General features: G+C 42.8%; 1 protein-coding gene across 1 annotated transcript in view; it reads left to right on the plus strand.

Annotated features, from left to right (window-relative positions):
* Positions 1 to 20,703, plus strand: part of MYO9A (myosin IXA) — a 190,647-nt gene that overhangs the window by 90,485 nt on the left and 79,459 nt on the right. Inside the window, exon 10 of the mRNA XM_075160600.1 lies at positions 20,378 to 20,494. Coding sequence (XP_075016701.1) covers positions 20,378 to 20,494 — 117 coding nt within the window. The remainder of the gene's footprint in view (positions 1 to 20,377; positions 20,495 to 20,703) is intronic.

The following is a 20,703-nucleotide window of genomic DNA, read 5'->3' on the forward strand; positions in this document are numbered from 1 at the left end:
GGAGGTTACTTCCCAACAGCTGCGATGATGGAACAACGTGCAGCAATGTGCCTTCAGCCGCCTTGCTGCAAAACTTGGCAGGTTGGATTAAACTGTTTCTTCTCATATTTTAAGCTGGGCCACCAGGTTTTGTATCGGAACAGCTTGAAACAGTCTTACCTAGATGCTCCTTCTGTTGACATCAAAGAGCCCCTCTTGCTACCTGAAATGGCTGAGCGTGAATTTCTCAAGTGCTTTCCAAAATGTTTTTGGTGATGTGTCTGCTGAGCGTGAATTTCTCAAGTGCTTTCCAAAATGTTTTTGGTGATGTGTCTGCTCGCGAATCTCAGGCAGTCACTTACCTATGGGTTTGTCACCAATATCTAGTACAATAAATGAAAAATCAGGGTGTGGTGATTGTGGTGACTGGGGGGGAAGACAAAGGAGCGCAAGACTCTGGTGGGAAAGGTTGATGTAATCTCCATGACAAAATCATTTTGTAAGAAGCCGTGAATTGTGTTAAAGATAGGCACCACCCGTGCTTTTTAATGACTGTCCTTACAACATTAGCATCCTGACCACCAAATTTTATCCGACAGTGACCTCTCTCTGGTAGCAGCTTCACTGCCGATTTGCTCATGCTCACATACTAGAGCAGAATTGGAGATGCTGTATCTGGAACCTCACCATGATAAAAGGTCTTCTCCTGGTCTTCCTCTGGCTCGGGGAGTAGGAGGGGTCACTTAGATTCAGATCCATCTGAATCGGGAAGGAAGAGTAGAATTCATTTGACATTTTGGGACTTTACAAAGAATGCTGATGTCTGATAATGCCAGTCGTGACTAATTGGACTGTTGGCACTGTTGGGAACCAATGGGCTGGTTGTTGTTCTTGTGTGTTTTACAAAAGACCATTATAGTTGGCTCAAATGGGTGGAGTGGTTGCGGTTTTGAGGATTTTCAGACATGACTGTCCCACCGCGACTCCTATAACTCACAGGCAGCTGCCGTTCCTGATAGAGCGGTGATGTATGTAGCAGCTACTTTATTTTTCAGAGGCTGAAATGCTTGATGGTTTTTGCATAGCTTGTTGATACACTGAAAGTTTCAGAGGAGTTTGTCTGGAAAAGACTGTACTGTAGTGGCCCTCAAAAAAGGATTGTAAAAATGTCGTTTTGGCATGCGCTTGCTTTCTTACACCATCAAGAAGAGCAGCTTGGATCTACCAAGTGCCTTCCAAGGCTTTGAACAATTTTATATAGGCAGCCTGCACAGTGTAGCAGTTATTATAAAAAGAGCAAAAACTCGGCAAAAGAAGGAATTTTAAGAAATTTCATTTGCTTCTGAAACCTGGTATCTAAACTGTGAGTGGAAGTAGGAGATTATTGGGCTCGGTGAGTGAAGTGGGAGTGAGTAGCATTGGGCTTCTACCTCCAACATCAGTGATGAGATTGCTCAGCATAGTGGGAGAGTTTGTGTGTCTCCTGACGGAGCCATTGGCTCTGTGGACGAGGCACTTACGGACCTGGGTTTCTTGGTTGTCTTCTACCTCTTTATGAATTTTGGGTTATTAGCCAGGAGTTAGAAGTATGGAGCTGTAATCTGAAATAAACATTCGTATGTAAAAAGCCTTGAGATTGTACGTTTGGGACGGGTTCTTGAGCTCTGATGAGGTTCCTACGTGCATCTACTCCATATCGTATTCATGCGGGTGGTTGGACTTGCCCATAGGGGTTCGGGCGTTGTTTCGCTTTCTGTGCTCTGCACAGGGGCTGATCCCTTTCATCAAACAGGGTTGGAATATATGTGGATGACAACTTGACACAGAAATACTTTCCATGAAATGGCTAATGCTAATGTCATCGTTCTGTGATCACAGCCTGGCTCCTGTGAGATCTGTGACCTCAGGGTCCTGCCGTGGCGATTCTCACCCTCCCTTAATAGTCTTGAATGGGCAGAGGAGACGCAGGTGGCCTGGAGTAATCCTTTTCTGCAGAGGTCTGGAGGCATCAGAGCTGAGATTGGACTTTATTATACCAGGTCAAGGCTTTCCTCTTCCATTTTCCTGAGCTGTAGTCCCACAAGCGTGCGGAGAGGATGCCTTTGTTGGGTTTGCAGTGATGCCGCATTCCTCTCTGCCTGGGTGCTTGCTCGCTGCGTTACTGTACGCCGATTAGAAACAGTGTCCTGTGGTTGCGCTTGGCAACTCCTCGTTTGAAACATTCTCCTTCATGACAGTTAAAAATTTATATCAGGCTCTCTTCCTGGGTTTGTTCCGATCATCTTTGCAGTAATATATGTAAAACTAGGTATTTTATTCTGGCACATTTTGATGCTTGGGTAAAAGGTACTGCAAAATGTCCTTGTGGGGACATTTTGTCCTTGCTATCCCAGCAGCCTGAAGCCTACAGTGTTGAAGGACACAGCTGCAATTGGCAACCGTCTTCTATCTGTTTATTCATATTGTACTTCTTTATTTATGACTTTAATTGATGGCTTTGCCCCCATGAGTTGCCCCATTTTTAAGGTAGGCAGAAATGTTGGCTTTGTCAACTCTGTGTTTCTTTTAATAAGGCAAGACTTTTTGAGTCTTGCCTGCGTACAACTGTTCTGCTGGATGACCTTGGAGGATCTAAATCAGGTTAACGGGTTAAAATGTTATATTGAAGTCCAACAAGAAGGTAGGACTCCAACAAAGCAAAAGCATGGCCTCCTGTGTACCAGCAGTTGCCAGGGCCATCATCTTCAGCTGAGCAAGTTCTTCCCAGCACATACAGATTTCATTTTACTTTATTTCACCCAGGAGGGTACAAGCTGTGTGATAGCAGCACCTGCTCGAGCAGGGCCGGAGCCAGGAATAGATAAACTGTTGTGAACTGAGCTCCGTTTCAAGGTGCGATCTGTTGTTTCTTGATGTGTAGTCAGTGCCTGTCCTCAGGGTATTACAAGGATTATGGAATGAGCATGTGGATCTTCAGGCAGACCCTGCAAAGCGGGGTGTGCCATCAGGTGTTTCTGATCGTTCAGTAAATCATGGTGTATTGTTACGAGATTGTGTCTGACCAGGCATTGACATTCCAGTATGGCCCCGTGTCGCTGGAGCTACTGGTATTTCTGAAATTAAGGAGAGGCAGTCAGAGAGGAGGGAAGGTAAAAATCAACACTGCTTCGTAGTTGCAACCTCTCCTTGCTGTGGCACTGATGGCAAACGTGGGCTTGATTGCAGACCCGCCGCATCTGCAGCCCTGCAGGGAGAGCTGCCTGTCCGCGCTCGGTCTGCATCTCCAGCGCTTGTTGAAATTTAAATGAGCAAGGACATCACATCCATAACTAATGCTTATATTTACCTCTGGCAGCTGCCTCTTATCTTCAGAGCCACGCTGGCTTGTCTGCTGCAGAGCTGCCTCCTGGAACCATTCATTTTTCCTTTTATAGTAGCTGGATGGTATTTTAATGCAGTGTTTGAAACGACTGCGTAATTTGGTCTAGCGCTAAGGTTTAGAAGCTTTGCGCTGTAGATAAACTTAGAAAAAAGACTGCACGGACATGAAAGGCTGCAGTTGTGTTCAGAGGTCTTGGTTCGTTGTCCAAAACAGCTGCCAATGTCTTTATCAGGAGCAAGATGGTGTATTAATGGAGCTAGCAGCGGTTAATGGATTTCCAGAGAAATCATGGTCTATCCGTGCAGGATGAGGGCAGTATTTGGTAACAGCGAGCTGGCCAAGTCCACTTCATTTAGCAAATAAAATGCAGCGGTAAGGACCTTTCAAAAAGAGAAGCTTTGACTGTGGGAGCAAGAGAGCCATCAAGAGCGTCTGGGATGATTAGAGTATTTTGATTCAGGTCTGTCTTGAACCTTGGGCATCTCTCTGCAGCCACGGTATTCTTCTTCCTAATAAGGTAAAATATAGCAGGCACATAGACGAAATAGGGGAAAATGGGATTTTAACGGTTGCAGAATAATAACGCACGCTGAGGGTTGCTGTTGTCCTTCCCCAAGCGCCCCTCAACTCCAGACTCTGGGCATTTTTTTCATATATTATTATGTGCATTTTTGCAGTCCTCCTACTGAGATAGGAGAGTTTCATAAGCCACAATTCAAGTATTTAAAAGAAGAAAACCAGACGCGCTAAATATTAAGCGGCTCGACTGATGTTTTGTAGGAAACATGCAGCTGATGCAAGAGCAGAGCACTCGAATCAAACCTTCGAGAAGAACTTGGGGGTTATTAAAAACCTTTCTCTTGATCCTGCTTGTAATCTGAGCATCATCTTAAGCTTAATCTGTGCAAGGAACTGTCTTCCGGCTTCTATCTAAATAATTCAAAGAATTCAGGTTTTTTCCATCTCGGCTTACTGCAAGGCTCCAAGGCCATTGGTTTATGCCTTGACTAATACAGTCATATACCTCTCGGATCCGTTCAACATCTTGACTGGTGGTTCTCACTCTCCCTTTCCATCGCGCTGGAGACGAGCCCTGTCTCTGAGCTCCTCGACCATCCCCACCTTGTTTCCATCCCACTTGTTCTGCTTATCAGGCTGGCGTCTGTCACCTGCTTCTCTGTTTTTCACCAGTCTCTACATTTTTTTCTGTGTTCTTCATCAGATGAGGAAAAACTCATTATCAAAGTAAATACATCTCTCAGTGAATTCTCTTTTACATCCCTCCAGAAAACAGATTCGCCCATGATGCTTTCAATTCATTTAGTTCTGTTGGTATTTCTTAAAGCGAATGACTTTGCAGAAAGACTTTGTTTTAACAGATCTTTATAATTTTCAGCCATTTGTGACCAAGGATGTTTTATCCCTAAGGGTTAGTTAATGAATTAATTCACACTTTTGGAAGAAGTCTGATGTGAAATTGCCCAACAGAAGGGAAATAAAAGATGTGAGACAACTTCTTGGGCAACAAGTGACCTGATTCTTCCCTTCCTTTAATTTTGGGAAGCTGTTAGGAGCTTTAGTTAGTTGTTTGATGTGATGAGTGTCACCATAAATATGTCTTGTATTTAACTTAATGTGTATTCATAATTGTAAGTGGAAAATGCCTATCTTAAAAACCGGAGGAACTGAAAGGGACTGAGTTGTATGTCCAGGGAGGTCCCTGCAAGCAGATGGTGTGGAGCACAAAAAAAAAAGGCACGTTATTTCCTGCCCCTTTGGCACTCTTCTGTCGTGTGATAGCAAAACCTGGGATGCAAACGTATCTTTTTAAGTCCCTCTGCACTGCCCTAAGCGTCCCTAGTTCTTGGGGTCTGCTAAAACTCTACGTAATGCCAAGATATTTTGAAAAGTTTTATTTGCAAGCTTTTATAGGATATAATGTGCCATCATATATTTGCTTAAATAGCTATATGCTATTTAGCAAATGAGCGTTACATGCAGGTGGTTACGTGGCTGTGGAAGGACACCATCGAACTGTTCTGTGATGCACCCACATTGCAATTGAATCTGTGAAATGCTTTTTATTCTGCATAAATATGTGCAGCTATGGGTCCACGTGTAGTCAGCTAATGATTAGTTAGAAAAGCGCTTATGCAATTTGGGTCAGATTTGCTAACCAAAATATTCAGTCTCCTGAAAATCTGCTATGCGCAGAAAAAAGCAGAGGGTAATAAGCATTGAACTGTGGTTTTAACGTGACAGTAAAGCAGGAGAAGACAGTCCAGGTCTTCGGTCTGCCTTTGCCCGAGGGCTGTGCAGCCTTGCTCCGTCCTCTCGTTGTCTCAGATGTTCGTCATCCCTGGGTCTGTGCTGACTCAGTTAGCTAACCTCGGGAAAGTCCTTGGAGTGGAAGGAGAGTTGGGTTTGCATCCTTTTGCTAAGTTCAGTAGAAGGCTCGTAAACACCAGCATTGCGCTGCGTGGAGGAAGGGGGAGAGGAGGGAACCTTTGCCCGGGAGCGGTGGAGCAGGCACATCTCCCCTTCTGGTGGCACAAAGCCATTAGATCTTTTTTTTTTTTTTCATGTCATAAAGTGTCACTTCACCCTCACCTTCTTTACCTGGGATTAATTTCTTGCTGATGAATATAAGACACTCAGCACGTTCGTGAATAACCATCACAAGATGGTTGTTTCAGGTGATAAACCGTGCTGCCTTAGTGGGTTGAGCTTGGGGAGAACATTTGATTTTCAGCATGGTAACAGTTAATTGGCAGAGATGCAAGATAGACAAGCCTTGCGGAGCAGACCTTAATGAGAGGAAAAAAGTATTTCATTATGGCAAAGAGCTGAGCGATGTTTCATTAGCTTACGTACTAGTAGTGGTACTGTCTAATGCCTTTTTCAGAGCATTATAAAGAGAAAAGGAATGGAGTTCCAGGGCCAAATGGTGTAACATTACCTAAGATGTTTAAAACAAAACAAAACAAAAAATCAAAACAAAGGACAAGATCTTAGTTGCAACTAATCATGAGCATTTAATTGACTGAAAATATTAGAGGAGGAAAAAGTGGGAAGCAGACAAAATAATTAATAGCGTGAAGAAAGTGGAATGAAAATTCTCAGTCCTGAAGTACGAGGACAGGGACACTTAATGGAATAGAAAGTAGCAAAACTGCTGGAAGCACCTACTTATACCAAACCCCATTAGCTTAGGAGACTCATTGTCACCACGGGTTATTAGCAGCAGGAGCTTAGCAGGATTCCTTTGAGGACCTGGTATGTAGATGAGTGTATTCAGAATTAACAGAAAAATATTAATAGAATAAAACTGAAACCCCACAAAGCTTTTAGGAGCCAAGCAAGCGTCTCTCCTTCAGGACATGAGGGCAACCTGTCAGTGTAGAACTTCAAAAGAAACTTTTTCATGGGATTAGGATTCTCGTTTTTCCCTTCAAAATGCAAGGAACAGCTGTGCTTGGTGACAGAATATGGATTAGATGAGACTAGTGGTTTTGTCGGACTGGTGTCCTGCATGATTTCTTCATGGGATGCAGCATCCTTCCTTTATTAGGAAGACCAAGACCATCTATATTGTGTCTTTTTTTTTTTTAACCTGTTTCGATGATTTCCCCCCCTAACATTTCCACGAAGCGGTGCGTGGGATTCGATGCTGAGATCAGGCTGAACGGAGCTCGTGTCTACGAAGATCTCTCAAACCTGCAGAACTTCGTGGTTGACAACGTACATCTGCACATCCTGGGAACCCAGCGCTCATGTGCAAAGACGTTATGGTTACTTTTCTCTTCTGTGCCACCATGGAAATTCTTGCGTGTTAGCTGTGTTCATACTATTTATTTGGCACTAATATCTGGAAAAAAAAGGAAGACTCTCAGATTTCAAGATTTCTGAGCAGGGTCCAAAATAAGGGCTTCAAGAAGGGAAATGCTGACTTTCCATGGACTGCTCTGCCTGTAGTCAACCTCCCCACTCCAGCTGCCCTTTCTGTCATCACATCCGTTCTTGACTCTTTAAAGACTTCTTCTAATTACATCTGATTACTGAAAAGACGCTTTAATTTCACACAGTCCCTTTTGTTACTTAAGTTAGGCTAAACTCATGTGAAAAGTTTTATAAGAATGGAAACGAACCATTCCTGGATGAGCAAGTCAGCTCTTCCCATGCAGGAGGAAATTTTGGTACAGTTGCTTGGAATATGGGATTTTTCTATATAATCTTAATCTGAATAAATTTAGATTGATTTCTTCTCAGCCTAAGGCTGTTTATCAACAGTTGAAGTAGGAGGAGGTGTAGAAGCTCCGTGGCTGGCCGGGGTCTGTTGCACAGACTTTGCTTCTACAGCTGCAGCAGCCGAGGTGTGACGAGAAATAATTTCTCTTTGAGGAAGCTTGCCAAAAAAAAAAGAGCCTGTAGTGAAGGTGATGATACACTGGCAGTTTTTCCTATGATAGTGTCTTCTGCTTGGGAAGGGCCAACAGAAAGACGGGATTTGGCTTATAAAGCTCAAGTGCTATTTTTGGCGATGCGTTGGACTTCACAGTAGGAATGCTGGTACACTGTGCCTGAAAAGCGCTGAGCGAATTTCCCTAAACATAGCCTGCAGGTTCCTCTCAGGTCAGGTCACACATCTACTGCTTGTACCACTAAGTAACCTATTAATTGATTTGTGTACTGGTTTCACTGTGAAAACACGGACTGAATGGGATCGCAGTTCATGCTTTTGATAGAACAGACTCTGGATGAAGACAGGTGGAGGAAAACACTTTTTTGGTTGAAAAAAAGTGTTTGAAACCTTTGCTGTCAGCGAACCTTCAAATTTGGCTGCCTGGTGACTCTGTTCTTCTTTATGGTGGGCTCCTGGTTGCTCCACGTGAGCACCTTTCCGTAGGGGTGCTCCATTCCACCCTTTCCTCCACGGGGAGAAGCGAGAACCACAGACTCGTTTTCTGGAGAAGTTTTATTTCAGGAAGAGAGGGGTTTTTTTTGTTTCTTTTGATGTGTTACAGATGACATTTTCTAATCACGCTGTCCGAACCAGAAGGCTGAAGGCTTTGACTGAAATCTTTTTAGGAAGATGATACTTGTAACCGCGTGGCTCCACAGTTGAGACTTTGAGAAAATCACTAACAAGATTTTTGTTGGTTTAGTTTGGTTTTGACTGTAACCTGGGTGCTTTTTTCTGAAAAACGTGACCACAGCATATTACAGATAATTCAACTACGATGTGACAATATTATAGACGGGGACCTGCAAAGCATCTCTGAAAATAAATAGCGGGCAGGCGCTAGTCTGTGACGGGGATGACAAGTTTCTCATCTCTCCTCTTCCAAGTCCTACCTGCCGCCAGCTGAAATGCAATAGGTGGGTCCTCAACACCCACAGAAGATGTTGTTCTTGTTTCAGATTTTCCACTTCATTTTCCCTATTAATGTCTGTCTAACGGCGGGAGGATGGGGGGGGGGGAAGGTTGCAGGAGCAGGCTGACACTTCCCATGTTTTCCCCAGGAGTCGTGTTAGCGCAGGAACGGCATGAGCCCTTTCAGCGGGAACACGTGCAGGGTAGGGAGCGGTGTAAGGATGAACACGTTAACCCATAATCTTTTTAAGTTATTAATGACAAAGGTTGGATTTCTTATTTCCTAGAGTAGCAGGTAAGCTGGTAGCTCTGAAGGACTTTCTTGTCAACCCGATGATATATTGATGCAGGACGATTGTCTCACTGGACAAATCCATTGATTTGACTTCTCCTGTTGTGGTTGGGATTTTTTGGGAAGAGTGTCGGCATGGTTTGGGAGAGCCCCTAAAAATACCTCTGAGTTCTAGAGACTGGCAGGTTGGAGATGGACCTTTGTCCAAGGAAGGTGATTGTGAAGCTACTGGGATACTGGTCCAAGGAAGGTGATCATGGAAGGTACTGGGAAGCTGGTACAAGAGAAGGGAGAGCACAAGAAGACTTAAAAAAAGATGTTTGATATGCAAAGTCAGAAACTAGTACCAACAACAACTCTCTGAATCTGGGAACTTTATAACTGGGTTAGTGGAAAAATTCTTCAATGCCTTCTTATTTCAGTGTTGTATTGGGGAATGGTTCGGTATTGTATTGTAATGACATTCCAGTCTATTTTTTCTCATTGTAAAATCCACCCGTAAGTTCTGGAAGACATCATTGACACTTGCATCTCTTGGATAAAATCCATTGGCAGGACACCCCGCTGCCTCCCGGCTCCGGGGTGATAGTGGAAGGTTTCTGCCGGGACGTGACAGCCAGACGGGAAGGCGGGAGCCAGCAGTTGTGGTAGTGCAGGGCTTAGCGCGGGTTTTTTGGGATATGTTTTTTGCAGGTACATCCATAGAAATAAAACATAAAAATGAACATAAAAATAAAACATAAACTTTGCAGGAAAGCTTATAGCATTTTTAAAAGAACTTCTCCTTTTCGTAATTAGACTCCTCTTGCATTTGTCACTCCTCTTCTTCCAATGATACTTTTAAAGATATTTTTCCTCCTCCTTAATCAAACATAAAAATCATTAAAAAAACCTTTTGCAGGCTGGAGTCAGCATGATGCATTAATGATTCGAGTTCTCCGAGGAAAAGCAAACACGAGAATGACAGGATTTTAATATGATGCTAAGATAAAATACGAGCATGGAAAATTACATCATACTTATCCAGCCTGAGTATGATATAATACTCCTTGATGCCAAGACAGGGATTAAGCTAGAGTCTGATATCCTGCAAGAGTACTTTCCTCCGGGTGTTAAGCCTCTGGTTTAAAAAAAAAAAAAAGCTAAGCCTGCCTGTCTCAGCCTATGGCCTGTGACCCAAAGGGGAACCACAAAAGCTGCTTAATCTATCTCCCGCCGCAGGACACGGCTGTGAATGTAAACCAGACGCACGATGCATTCGGTAATAAATAGAAAGCGAGCAGAACAGCAGGGAACCATAATTCTCCGTGCGCCCACGCGTGTGACTTGAGACCCAGTGAATAGGCTGAACCTGAGGTGAGATAAGAGTGAGACACTAAAACCTGCGTTTGGACAAAAAGAGGGATTTAGACTTTGCCTAATTCCAGCAACTTACAGTTTTGCATCTATTTTTCAAGTCCAGAAACGTCACCAACTTCGGTGGTGAGCCGTCGAGAGGATGCGATGCGCCGGCAGGTTTTGTATGCAGTGCTACTAGACTTCATCGCCATCCTCCTCATTTTCTGCTCCTTCCCTAATTTAGCTCTGCTTCACAGCTACGTGTCTCTCCCTTCCTTAGACGTTACTCTATCTCAGAACAGGAGGGACAGACCCAACAAGCCACCCCTCGGCAGTTGTTCTGTCCATACAAGTACAAACTCAAGCTGAAGCCACCTCGCATATGTTTTTTTTTCCTCAGCCCTCACGGAGCAGTGAGCGTCAGAGATAAAAATTGGATTTTAATATCATTTTAGTACATGCAGGAGCTACTTCTCCGACACTAACGCTCTTATTAGTAGCTGGCAGCCGTAAGGCCTATTCAAATAAAATTATTTTTTGAGTCTGTTTTATTTAATCATGTAAATTCATGATTGCTGCAGAGATCATCATCATCTAGATGCCTACGTGCGCTGTTTTCAACGGACTGCGTGTCGAAGACTTACTGAGAACAGAGGATTGGCTTCTATTCCCGTTCATTAGACCCCTTTATGAGATACAAATCAAGTGTATTAGGAGAGCTTGAATTGCTCTTGGTTTTCCTTGTTCTAATCTCAGATAAGTCATATGCCTTATGGTATATGCAGTGGTATAGCTCTTCACACTGGCTAAGCATTGCTAATGTATATTTTTTTGAAAACAGAAATACATGTGGATTTTTTTAAGAATAGAAACTAATTTTTTTCATCATTTACTCATGCATACAACGTAATTATTATTGAATAGATACTTTGAGTCAGATAAGAAAACAAATACACTTTTTTCCTGATTTTTTTTGCCCTATTTGGAAGTTTTATATATCACTCAAACCCGCAGAAGTGATTGGAAGAGGGGGACATCATCAGAAAATATTAGGTAAATACCATGGGCAAAATTCAGTAGGTATTAAAATGTGTTTTTTCCTCTGAGTCATCTTGGAATAAGACATTTGTGTTACAGTAAGTACAAATGTAATTATGAAGCCAAATTTCGCCTTAGAGAATAAATGGGGGGAAAAATGGGAATGTCTGATAAGGATTTTAAAACAGACATCAAATGATAAAAAAAAATCAAATCCTGCGTATGATAATAGCTCACTAAAATTTTTTTTTTGGTAGGATATCAGCAGGTTCCCGGGGTTTAGTGCCAAATCCCCGTGAGCAGAAGCGCCAATTGATTCATTGGGTAACGCACTGAAAATTTATTCTACCTATTAAAAGAAAAACAAAAGAACAAAGCCCCTGTAGAGCCACTAAAAATCGATATTATAGATTTGATTTTTGGAGAGATTTCCTGAATAGGAAGAATCCTAGTGCTGCTCTTTTATTTTTTTCCTCTAAATATTTCATTGGAAGCACCTTTCATCCTTGTATAGAAATTATAGGAAGTCTATCAAAGGCCCTAAGGGAGAACGGGATATTTCCTTTCTTCCTGAGTTCATATCTTATTTCCTGAAGAGAAGAGGAATCTCCGTTTCTGTTATACACAAGCAGAAAACATGAAGTGTTTTGTGGTGCCTGGCTTTACTTAAAAAACTTAACTCCTATTTTCGTGTTTTACGTAAACTCTTGCAAACTTCACACTCGGAAAGAAACATTTCTTGCCATCCTGGCATTATTCTCATTGGTTTTTGTCAGTATTTGATGATACGGGTCTGAAAGGAGAGTGTGCATTGCTTGTGTTCTCCTAGAGGGCAGGAAACACCCGCACACGTGTGTGTTCATGTGCGTGTTACGGAAGAGCTGCTGGGTCGCCAGGAGAGGAAAAATCCGTATTTTCTACGACTGTGTGGAGATCGTTCCTATTTTAACAAATAAATTTTCTGAGACTATTACAAGTTCTTATTGGGAAGTTTACAAAGCGAGTTGCTTGTAAAGCCAGATTTTTTGGGATAGGTGGGATTTTTGCATTTGTAGGGAAATGGGCGCTGGCAATGGGTTTATCCAGTGGGAGCAAATGACGGTGATAATGCCCATCATGAGATACACACACACGGTGTCTAGCGGAAATGCTGAAAAACTGGAGAAAGAAAGGACCATGATCAACAAGGCAACAAGTCGTCTTCTAGGCTAACAACAAAGCAACAAGTCGTTGTCATCTTCTAGCAAGTCTTCTCTTGTAGACCCAATGAATTTTCCAGAGTTGTGCCTGAGAAATGGTATTTAAACATCCTCTTGTCAAGTACTCATAGCTTTTGGAAAATCTGGAGTGGGTGCGCTGACCTTGCTCCCGCTCTACGTTGTCCCCTGGTGAAAAGTTGGGATTTAACAGCATTATGTTGACCGAAAATTGTTGAAGGTGTAATAATATCATGTTGACCAACTGAATCGTTCAGGGTGTCTTTTTGGATGTTTCATAGATCTGCCTAATGCTGAAGAAATAGGATAAAGGTTGCACGCTGTCACAGTTAATAAACTCTACAGGGTTTTAATCCTCATTAGGGCTTTAATTCGGTTTGGTGCTTACGCTTACTCTCCAGTTCTACTTTTTAAATCCACTTCTCATTAACTGAGTCTGTACTTAGGAACTGGCGTCCAAAAACCCAGCTCTGGGCACATGCACCCTTCATAAGCTGCATTTTTTACAATGGTGACCCAAAATAGATTGCCGCTCTCCAATATGCATGCGTTAAAGGGCATTTTTTCAGTGCAATATAGTCTTTGGGTTTTTCTGCCTCACTTTTCTGTAGAGGAGCATGTGGGGCTCCTTACACTCGGGAGGTGGTAGTGATGGAGTGATGCTCAGCATCCATCCTGAGCAAATTCAGTGGCTGTTAAAATGTAATATTAATTGCTTTTTTGATGAACTGGTCATAAGAGCTGCTGGTACCCAAAAATCCATCACCCGGCCTTTCTGTTCTGTTTGTCCAGGATCAGTCTATCTCGTCCTTTGCATTAGCGGTGAGGGAAGATGGGCAGATCTCTCAAGGAGCTAAGATGTTTAAAGTCTTTAGAGGTCTGTAGCTGGCTCTTAAATACCACTTGGGAATCATTTCTTATCTGGAATTGATCAGTGCGTCAATATAATGCTCCTCCTAAGTGATAACAGAAGGGGTGAGCTTTGCTTTGCTTTGCTTCTGCCTTATTCTGATTTTCTGAGTCTCCGTGTCAAGTGATGCACTGCACAGAAATGGTTATTTATTTTATACAGGCTTTTTTTAAACAAAATGTTAGTGGAAATGTTTATGCTGATTACAAGAGTCCTTTATGCTATGTTTTTGTTTGGGCCAAAAATATTTCAAGTTGAATGTCAGAGGCTGGTTGCCGTTCCAAATACGGTCTATGGTTGGTTTGGTTTGGACGGAGTAATTGGGGAGAGGATCTGGCTTTTGCATTTCGATGTCACTCTGGGTCTCGCTGGAGATAGTGGGGCCTCCACTCCAGAAAACACTCGTCTTGGCTGTGGAAGTGTTTGATTAAAACCACGAACCTTCCAGCAGTCTCTTGATGGCTTTTTCTTCAGCAGGATGTGTTTGCCTTCAGCTACCTGGGATGTGCGATCACTGGGATGTTGTTGCAATTATGCACGATAGACCAGCGCTCTTTGCCTTTCAAAGCCCTTCAGCATTTGTTTCCACCCATCCTCTCTTCTCCAGGCTTTATTTATTCCCCTTAGTCTGAAACACTTATAAATATTTGAGGTTTTGTTCTTAGAATTGAACTATTGCTCACTTGCTCATATATTAGGTTAGTCAACAATATAAACACTGAATTCAATAAAGATCGTGGGCTGCACGCTGGGGAACTTCTTATCCCAGCAGATCATGCGAAAGTATCTGTAAAAGGCTAACGGGGCGTCTGCCAGGAGGGCAGGTCACCACCGTGGCCTTCAGAGTCTGCAGTGGCACTGGGGGGACTGAGGCTGGGGTCAGCAGAACGAAGAGCAAGGGCTCTGGCTGGTGGTACATGGGCATCTCTTCACCTTGCAAAGTCATCTGCTGGTTTTACAAGGAGCCGATGACCAAAAGCAGGGCAGAGCTTGGCGTCTCTCCTGGGCTGTGTCAAGAAGATGAAATCAAGAGCTGTGTTTGGTAAGGGTACCTGAAATTAAGCCTTCACCCATCCAGCCGAATCAATAAAAAGTGGACTGAACTCGGTTGTGCTGGACCGCCTTGATGGGCCTGTGCTCAATTCAAGATGGTTTTTTGGCATAGGAGGTCCCCCATTAGATTACGTGCTGGTAGATACGTGTATCGTAAATGCTGATGTTGCCCCTACAACAACAGCCTGTGCCTTACTAAATACCGTATCGGGGTCAAAGAGCTGGAAATTTCTCCTGGTTTTGGCTCCAGGACCAAGTCCAGAGTCTAGAAGATTTGTGACATTGCAGTGCCAACGCGGACTTTGCACAAATAAAAGCCTGAGTTTTACTGTTTCTGGCAGCCCTGCATCTCCAAGAAGGTGCAGGGAGAGATGCAGGGGAAGGACCTGAGGTTTGAAAAGAAATTGGAAGTAAGAAGAGGTTTTTCTAATGAGTTTTTCAGAGTCAGTACATCCAGTGCCCGAGCTTTACAGCAAAGGGGCCCATCTGCTTGTGAAACACTACATTTGTGGCAGTCCTTTTTTTTCAATATTTAAAGCCCTAAAATTCAGCTGGCAGCTTGTAGCATGGAAGTGCTCCCTTAGATTTTTTTTTTTTTTTTTTTTTTTTTTAAAAAAAGCAAGTTGTGGCAGGGTGAGTAAAAAGTTGCTGGTTTAACCAGGGTTTTAGGAAATGAAAAGGATGCTTTAATCTTGGTTATCTCTGTATAAGCTGTTGTGGTTTCTGAATATGTAGCAAGGTGAAAGAAGCCCTCATTCTGGCATTTATTAAAAATCTGATTTTTTTTTTTTTTTTTTTCCCTGAGAGCTATACTGGCTCTGGCCGTCCAGCCCCCTGCACAGGCTTTAACAGCAGCCAAGAGAAGCAGTACAAAAAATATGTATAAATGTATATTAAAATACCACCCTTTTACGTCATCACATACAGCGTTTTTCTGGTTTTTGCTCTTCGTGAGCCATTGCTTCTGTGGGAGAAGGTAGTATGGGACTGTGTAATGTGAAGATTTAGTTAGATTTAGTTTCTTAGTTTCGTAGATAATCAAAATTTTAAAAAATATTGGTTTTTAGAATTTGATTGCAACCAGCAGAACTATTTTTTAGGGGAAGGGAAGAAAATCTTAATTTTCTGGTTTTTAAAGCAGGCATACAAATTAGAAACTTAACGCCTTTTTTTTTTTTTTTTACTTGATTCCCTGCTTTTTCCATTTCTAAGCTTTGGGGGGGTCCTGACCCTTTTGCTTTCCCTGGATTATCTGGGTACCAGCCAATATTTTGAAAATAACGTCAGCAGAAAAAGACCTTTACTCAGAGTTTCAAATCTCAGCTGAGTGCAGAACAGCAGGAGTAAGAAGTCCTGACCCTGGGGTGGGGAGGTGGTGATGCTGTAGGGACAGGAGCAGACGGAAGATGCGCTCGTATGTGTTTAGAGAGTTTGTAATCTTCAGAATTAAGAATCTACTGAACTTGTACAAATGTGTTTTACAGAGGCTTTTAATTTGAGCAAATTTGGTTTTCTTAGATTATATCTTTTGCCGTCTCTAAAACACAGGCTGTCGCCGCCGAAACTGTAAGTCCTTGCTCCAAAACACTTCAAAGAGAGATTTTAATTCTTAAGTCGGTCTTCCCCTTGTTCCTTTTGGCAGAAGATGTTTCCAAAAGTATATCTATTTTTAAGGTAGCCTGAATCCGATGCCCATCATGAAAACTTTAAGGCCAATTAATTTGGCCGCGCAATCTTACGAAGAACCCCAAATAGCTTATATCAGGATCTTAGCAAAAGTTGGCCAACCCCAACAAGTGGCGTTTCTAGCATATAATAGATAAAATACATATCTTTGCTAGCCTGATAAGCAGGAAAGCTATTGATTAAAACCTTGTCTTCAGCTTATTTCCTGAATCGGCGAGTTAAAGTGCGTTTGATCTATCTTGTTTTCAAATCAGCAATATTTTTGCATGTGTGGAAGATGTTGCGCTCGCTTTGATCCCCGAGAGATTTGTTTTGGTGTTGCAGGAGCTATTTTTATTTTGCTTTGTGAGCGAAATAAAAATGGTTTAATGAGTGCCACGGTGTTCCAGATCTGCCTAAATGTCACCTAAGACTTGCAGAAGAGACGAGAAGCTGTAGGTGACTACCTGAAGACAAGCCATATGTAATATGTGCTATATATTTCAGAGAATATTCACATTTAATATATATAGGATAATAAATACAGCAGTTAATAAATAACACAATAAATACAGGAACGAATGTTTAAGCACTTATTTTAAATGCTCTGCTGCATAGGAGTGAATGTAAGCGCTTAGTACGAGACGAATATCCTGAATATTGCACACCAGGTCGTGACGTGAACAGCAGGGACGGTTGGACAGGCTGAGCGTCCCTTACCCTGCCACTCCTCGGCAGCTTTACCCTGCTGAACAGAAAAAGGAAGAGCAAGACATATTGAAAGGGACAAACTGCTGTACAGGTTTTCTTTTATTTATTTTTTTATTTCAAGGGTTTTATGGACTAGTGGTATTTTAAACCATCTGCGTGGTGGCATATGGCAAGGCAAGATGAATGGCTGAAATTAAAAATAGAAGTGGAAAACTTGTTTTCGAAGTGGACTATTGCAACAATTTGGGGGGAAACGTGAAATCATACTCTTGAAATTGCCGTAGCTCTTTAATTTGAAAAGAAATAATATTCCCTGATGGTCCTCAAATTAGGTAGTTTGATATCTATTTAGGATACTGAGGGGCTCTATCTATAACGTAATGTCATCCAGGATCTATTCTAAAGAATACTTTATTGAAATGGAGAAGAAAAAAAACAAAACAAAACAAAAAAAACCCAAACAAACAAAAAAAACAACTCCCAAAAAACCCAAAACCTTGAGTCATATAAAGTAGATGAATTTCTCTGCTGGTACTTTATGAATGGATGTTGCATGATGGCAAAGTGCTGTCTTCAACTCTTCAGGCCAATTAAAAATACCTCATTTTAGAAAGCTGCTGCTGGTTTAGGTACCGTGGAGGCTGGGTACCACGGACTTCATTCCCAGAGCTGGTGGACATCGCTCCCCACAAGCAGGTCCAGCACGCCGCGGGGAGGTGAGCTTGGAGAGCCCGTTTTGGTGGGACCCTGTAGCACCCAGCAGCACTGGAGCAACTTGGGTGTCTGAAACCAGATTTCTCTGCGGTGGAAATCCTGCCAGGAGGAGTCTGCACATAGCAGGAGGCAAAGCGAGCATCCCGGTTTCGGCCCGCCTGCATTTCATTGTCTGGGGGAGCGTGCAGGGCGAAGGGCTGTTTACACCACAAGTCCGCTATGACGGCGCGTCTGTCGAGGAATTATCTGGATTTGTTGGTACGATGGAGAGAAGAAATTGGCTTATAAGGAGCCAACAAATTTGCAAATGAGATCCATGTGTATGTGTGCTCCACCCCCCCCATATTCTCTTATATGTTGCTTTGCAGGAGTTTCCTACCAGCTCTTACGATACAGCCATCGCTTCTAAAAATAACTATTGAAGAATTTGAGATCTGGGCCGTTGATCACGTTTTTGGGTCCCAAGCGTAGCCAGGAGAGCAGCTCCTCACGGGCTTCCCAGCTTGCCATGTAGCCGAGCCCATCTTGGGAAGAAAAGCGATGGCTTATAGCCCACCCTGCCCATTGCTGGAGGAGACTGGGCAACGCTGGGACGGTGCAGGCTTAATGATACCCTCATCTATTCTAGAAAAAAGGAAAATTCAGCAGTGAAGTCCTGCACATCCCTATAGCCTCTAACAAAAGGGGAAAAGAAAAGTATTGCAATATCAACCCATATATGACTGTATAGAGGAAACGATGCCATTCTCTGTTGGCTTTAAATAGAAATGGTTTTCGTTTTTAATCGCACGCCTTTGTGTTGGAGCAGTTAATTGGGCTGGTTTACGCTAGGACAAAGCATTACGGCAGCGAGAAGCATTCCTGGGTCTTGGCCTTCGTCTTTCCCCAGAGACTGATTTTTCTGGTGTGACAGTGGCACTGATTGTGTTCCAGCTTTATCCAATCAAATAAGCTGAGATGGAGCGTGGGGCTAGAAAACCGGTCTTGAAATTTTCTATTAATCACTGAAATATCCCCCCACATTTTGGGAAAATGTAAAAAAATAAAAACAACAGAAAAAATAACCCCAAACAACCCATGTTGCTTGTAATAAAAACAGCCAAAAAAAAAAAACCCTCCCCAAAACCTCTTCTTCAGTAAAGGAAGGAAAAAACAGTTACTGGAAACTAGACCTGTTTGTATTTCTAAATGCCAGCTGCTTTCCAACACTTGTTGGACAACTCAGACATTTCAACAGCTCACACTCAGTCTTTAAAAGCGCTATTTTGGTCTGCGCTACAACAAATCCTTTCGGTCCTGTTGCTCATATGTTTTCATCGTACGCTTGTTTTCGGTTTGTAGCGATGCTTTTTTTGGGCGAGTAATTCCTTGTTAACTGTTGCAATATTTTGTAATTAGCCTTGCAACATGGCTTATCTGACAGTGGTTTATTGCCACCGAGCGCTGGTTGCCAGCGTACGGAGGCTTTTGTGTGCTGTGAGCTTGTGAGCACCGGTCATGGACCATGTTCCTGCCTTCTCCTGTTCCAACTCGAGAGGGAGAGAAAGCGAGACCGCGTACTGGATTAATTGCACGTTAAGAGCAAAACGTTGGCAGAACAGCTTGTGTTCACGCTAAAAGATGCTATCACAAAAAAATTAAAGGAAAAAGAGGTGGGAACAAGCTAATAGAAGATAGATGATGCTATGTGAGCTTTATTCTTTTGCTTGGGGTCAGGGAAATAAGGCCGCTCAGATGATGTACCTGGAAGGGAGGGTTGGTGAGAAGGATTTCAAGGCAATGTGTGACAAGCCACCGATTTGTTATAGTTCAAGGTTTTATTGAAATAGTTATGCGCGAAGTTCTGTTTCCTTGTTTATTCTTCCACAGTGGCTAAAATGAACTGAAATTTAAGAGTCACGGCGGGTATCATAAGATTTTAGGTGATTGGTACGTACCAAAGCACTGCAGTACAACTCAAGGTGATAATTCAAGGAAGAATCACAAGCAGCAAGAACAAAGATGGGCCTTAAATATGAATTGCTGCTTTACGGTTGTGTACGTAGGTGCCTGTCCCAGTGCGTGTCTCCCTTTGCGTCGTGGCTGAGAGCAGCGTGGCGGGGGGGCACTTCACAGGTATTATTCCCCTTTCTAGGAGAGCTGCTGGAGGAGCAGCGCATCTGCCTGCCGTGATTTGTAGCCCCCATTGGCAGTACCTGGAAAACTTGAAGTTTTCAGTACTGCTCACAGATTTACTGTAGGGGTTTTAGCCTCCCTCTTTGCAATCCTTCTGCTGGTACCAGGCGCTGCCTGCCCCAGCGTGTGCTTTCACATCGCTTGCTATCGTTGCTGGGCAATATCCACCCTCCTCGTTCCTTCTCCATGAATAAACTCTTCAAGGATCTTGGTGAAGTTAAATACGTATTTTTAATATATCTTTTATTTTTATATATATTTTTATTTCTTTTCCTTTTACCACCAGTGATGGGATTTACGGTGTGATCTCGTGCATCATTCGCTTGAACGCACCAAAGGAAACCAAGCCAAGGGGCACATCTCATGGCCCTGGGATTGCAACCAACTCACGATGGCGTCGGTACACGGCGTAAACTAAAACAGTAGACAAAAGCTTTGGCAAGGGAGAAATATGGACGCTTGAGAAGCAAAACACGTTTCAGTGCAGAGCAAGAATCGTTTCCAATCACCTTTTTCTTTTCTCTTTCAGGCTGTGACTGTGCGAAACTCCATGGCTAAATCGTTGTACAGCGCCCTGTTCGACTGGATAGTGTTCAGAATTAACCACGCGCTCCTCAATTCGAAGGACATGGAGGAAAGCACCAAGGTAACATCTCGCCAGCTCTTTTGGTTACACTCTTATGTTTTTAAAATAGGTAACTATGGGATAAAACATTACCCAAGCTCCTAACAGCACACTGCTTAACATAAAGTTAACTTTTCCTCGGTTAATATTTTAGACATCGTTATTTTAAGTAGTGTTTGCTGAGCCAGGAACGGTGAAGCACCTCGAATAATATATCCTCAAAGAGGCTG

This window comes from Calonectris borealis, chromosome 11 (assembly GCF_964195595.1).
Source record: "Calonectris borealis chromosome 11, bCalBor7.hap1.2, whole genome shotgun sequence".
Taxonomy (NCBI): domain Eukaryota; kingdom Metazoa; phylum Chordata; class Aves; order Procellariiformes; family Procellariidae; genus Calonectris; species Calonectris borealis.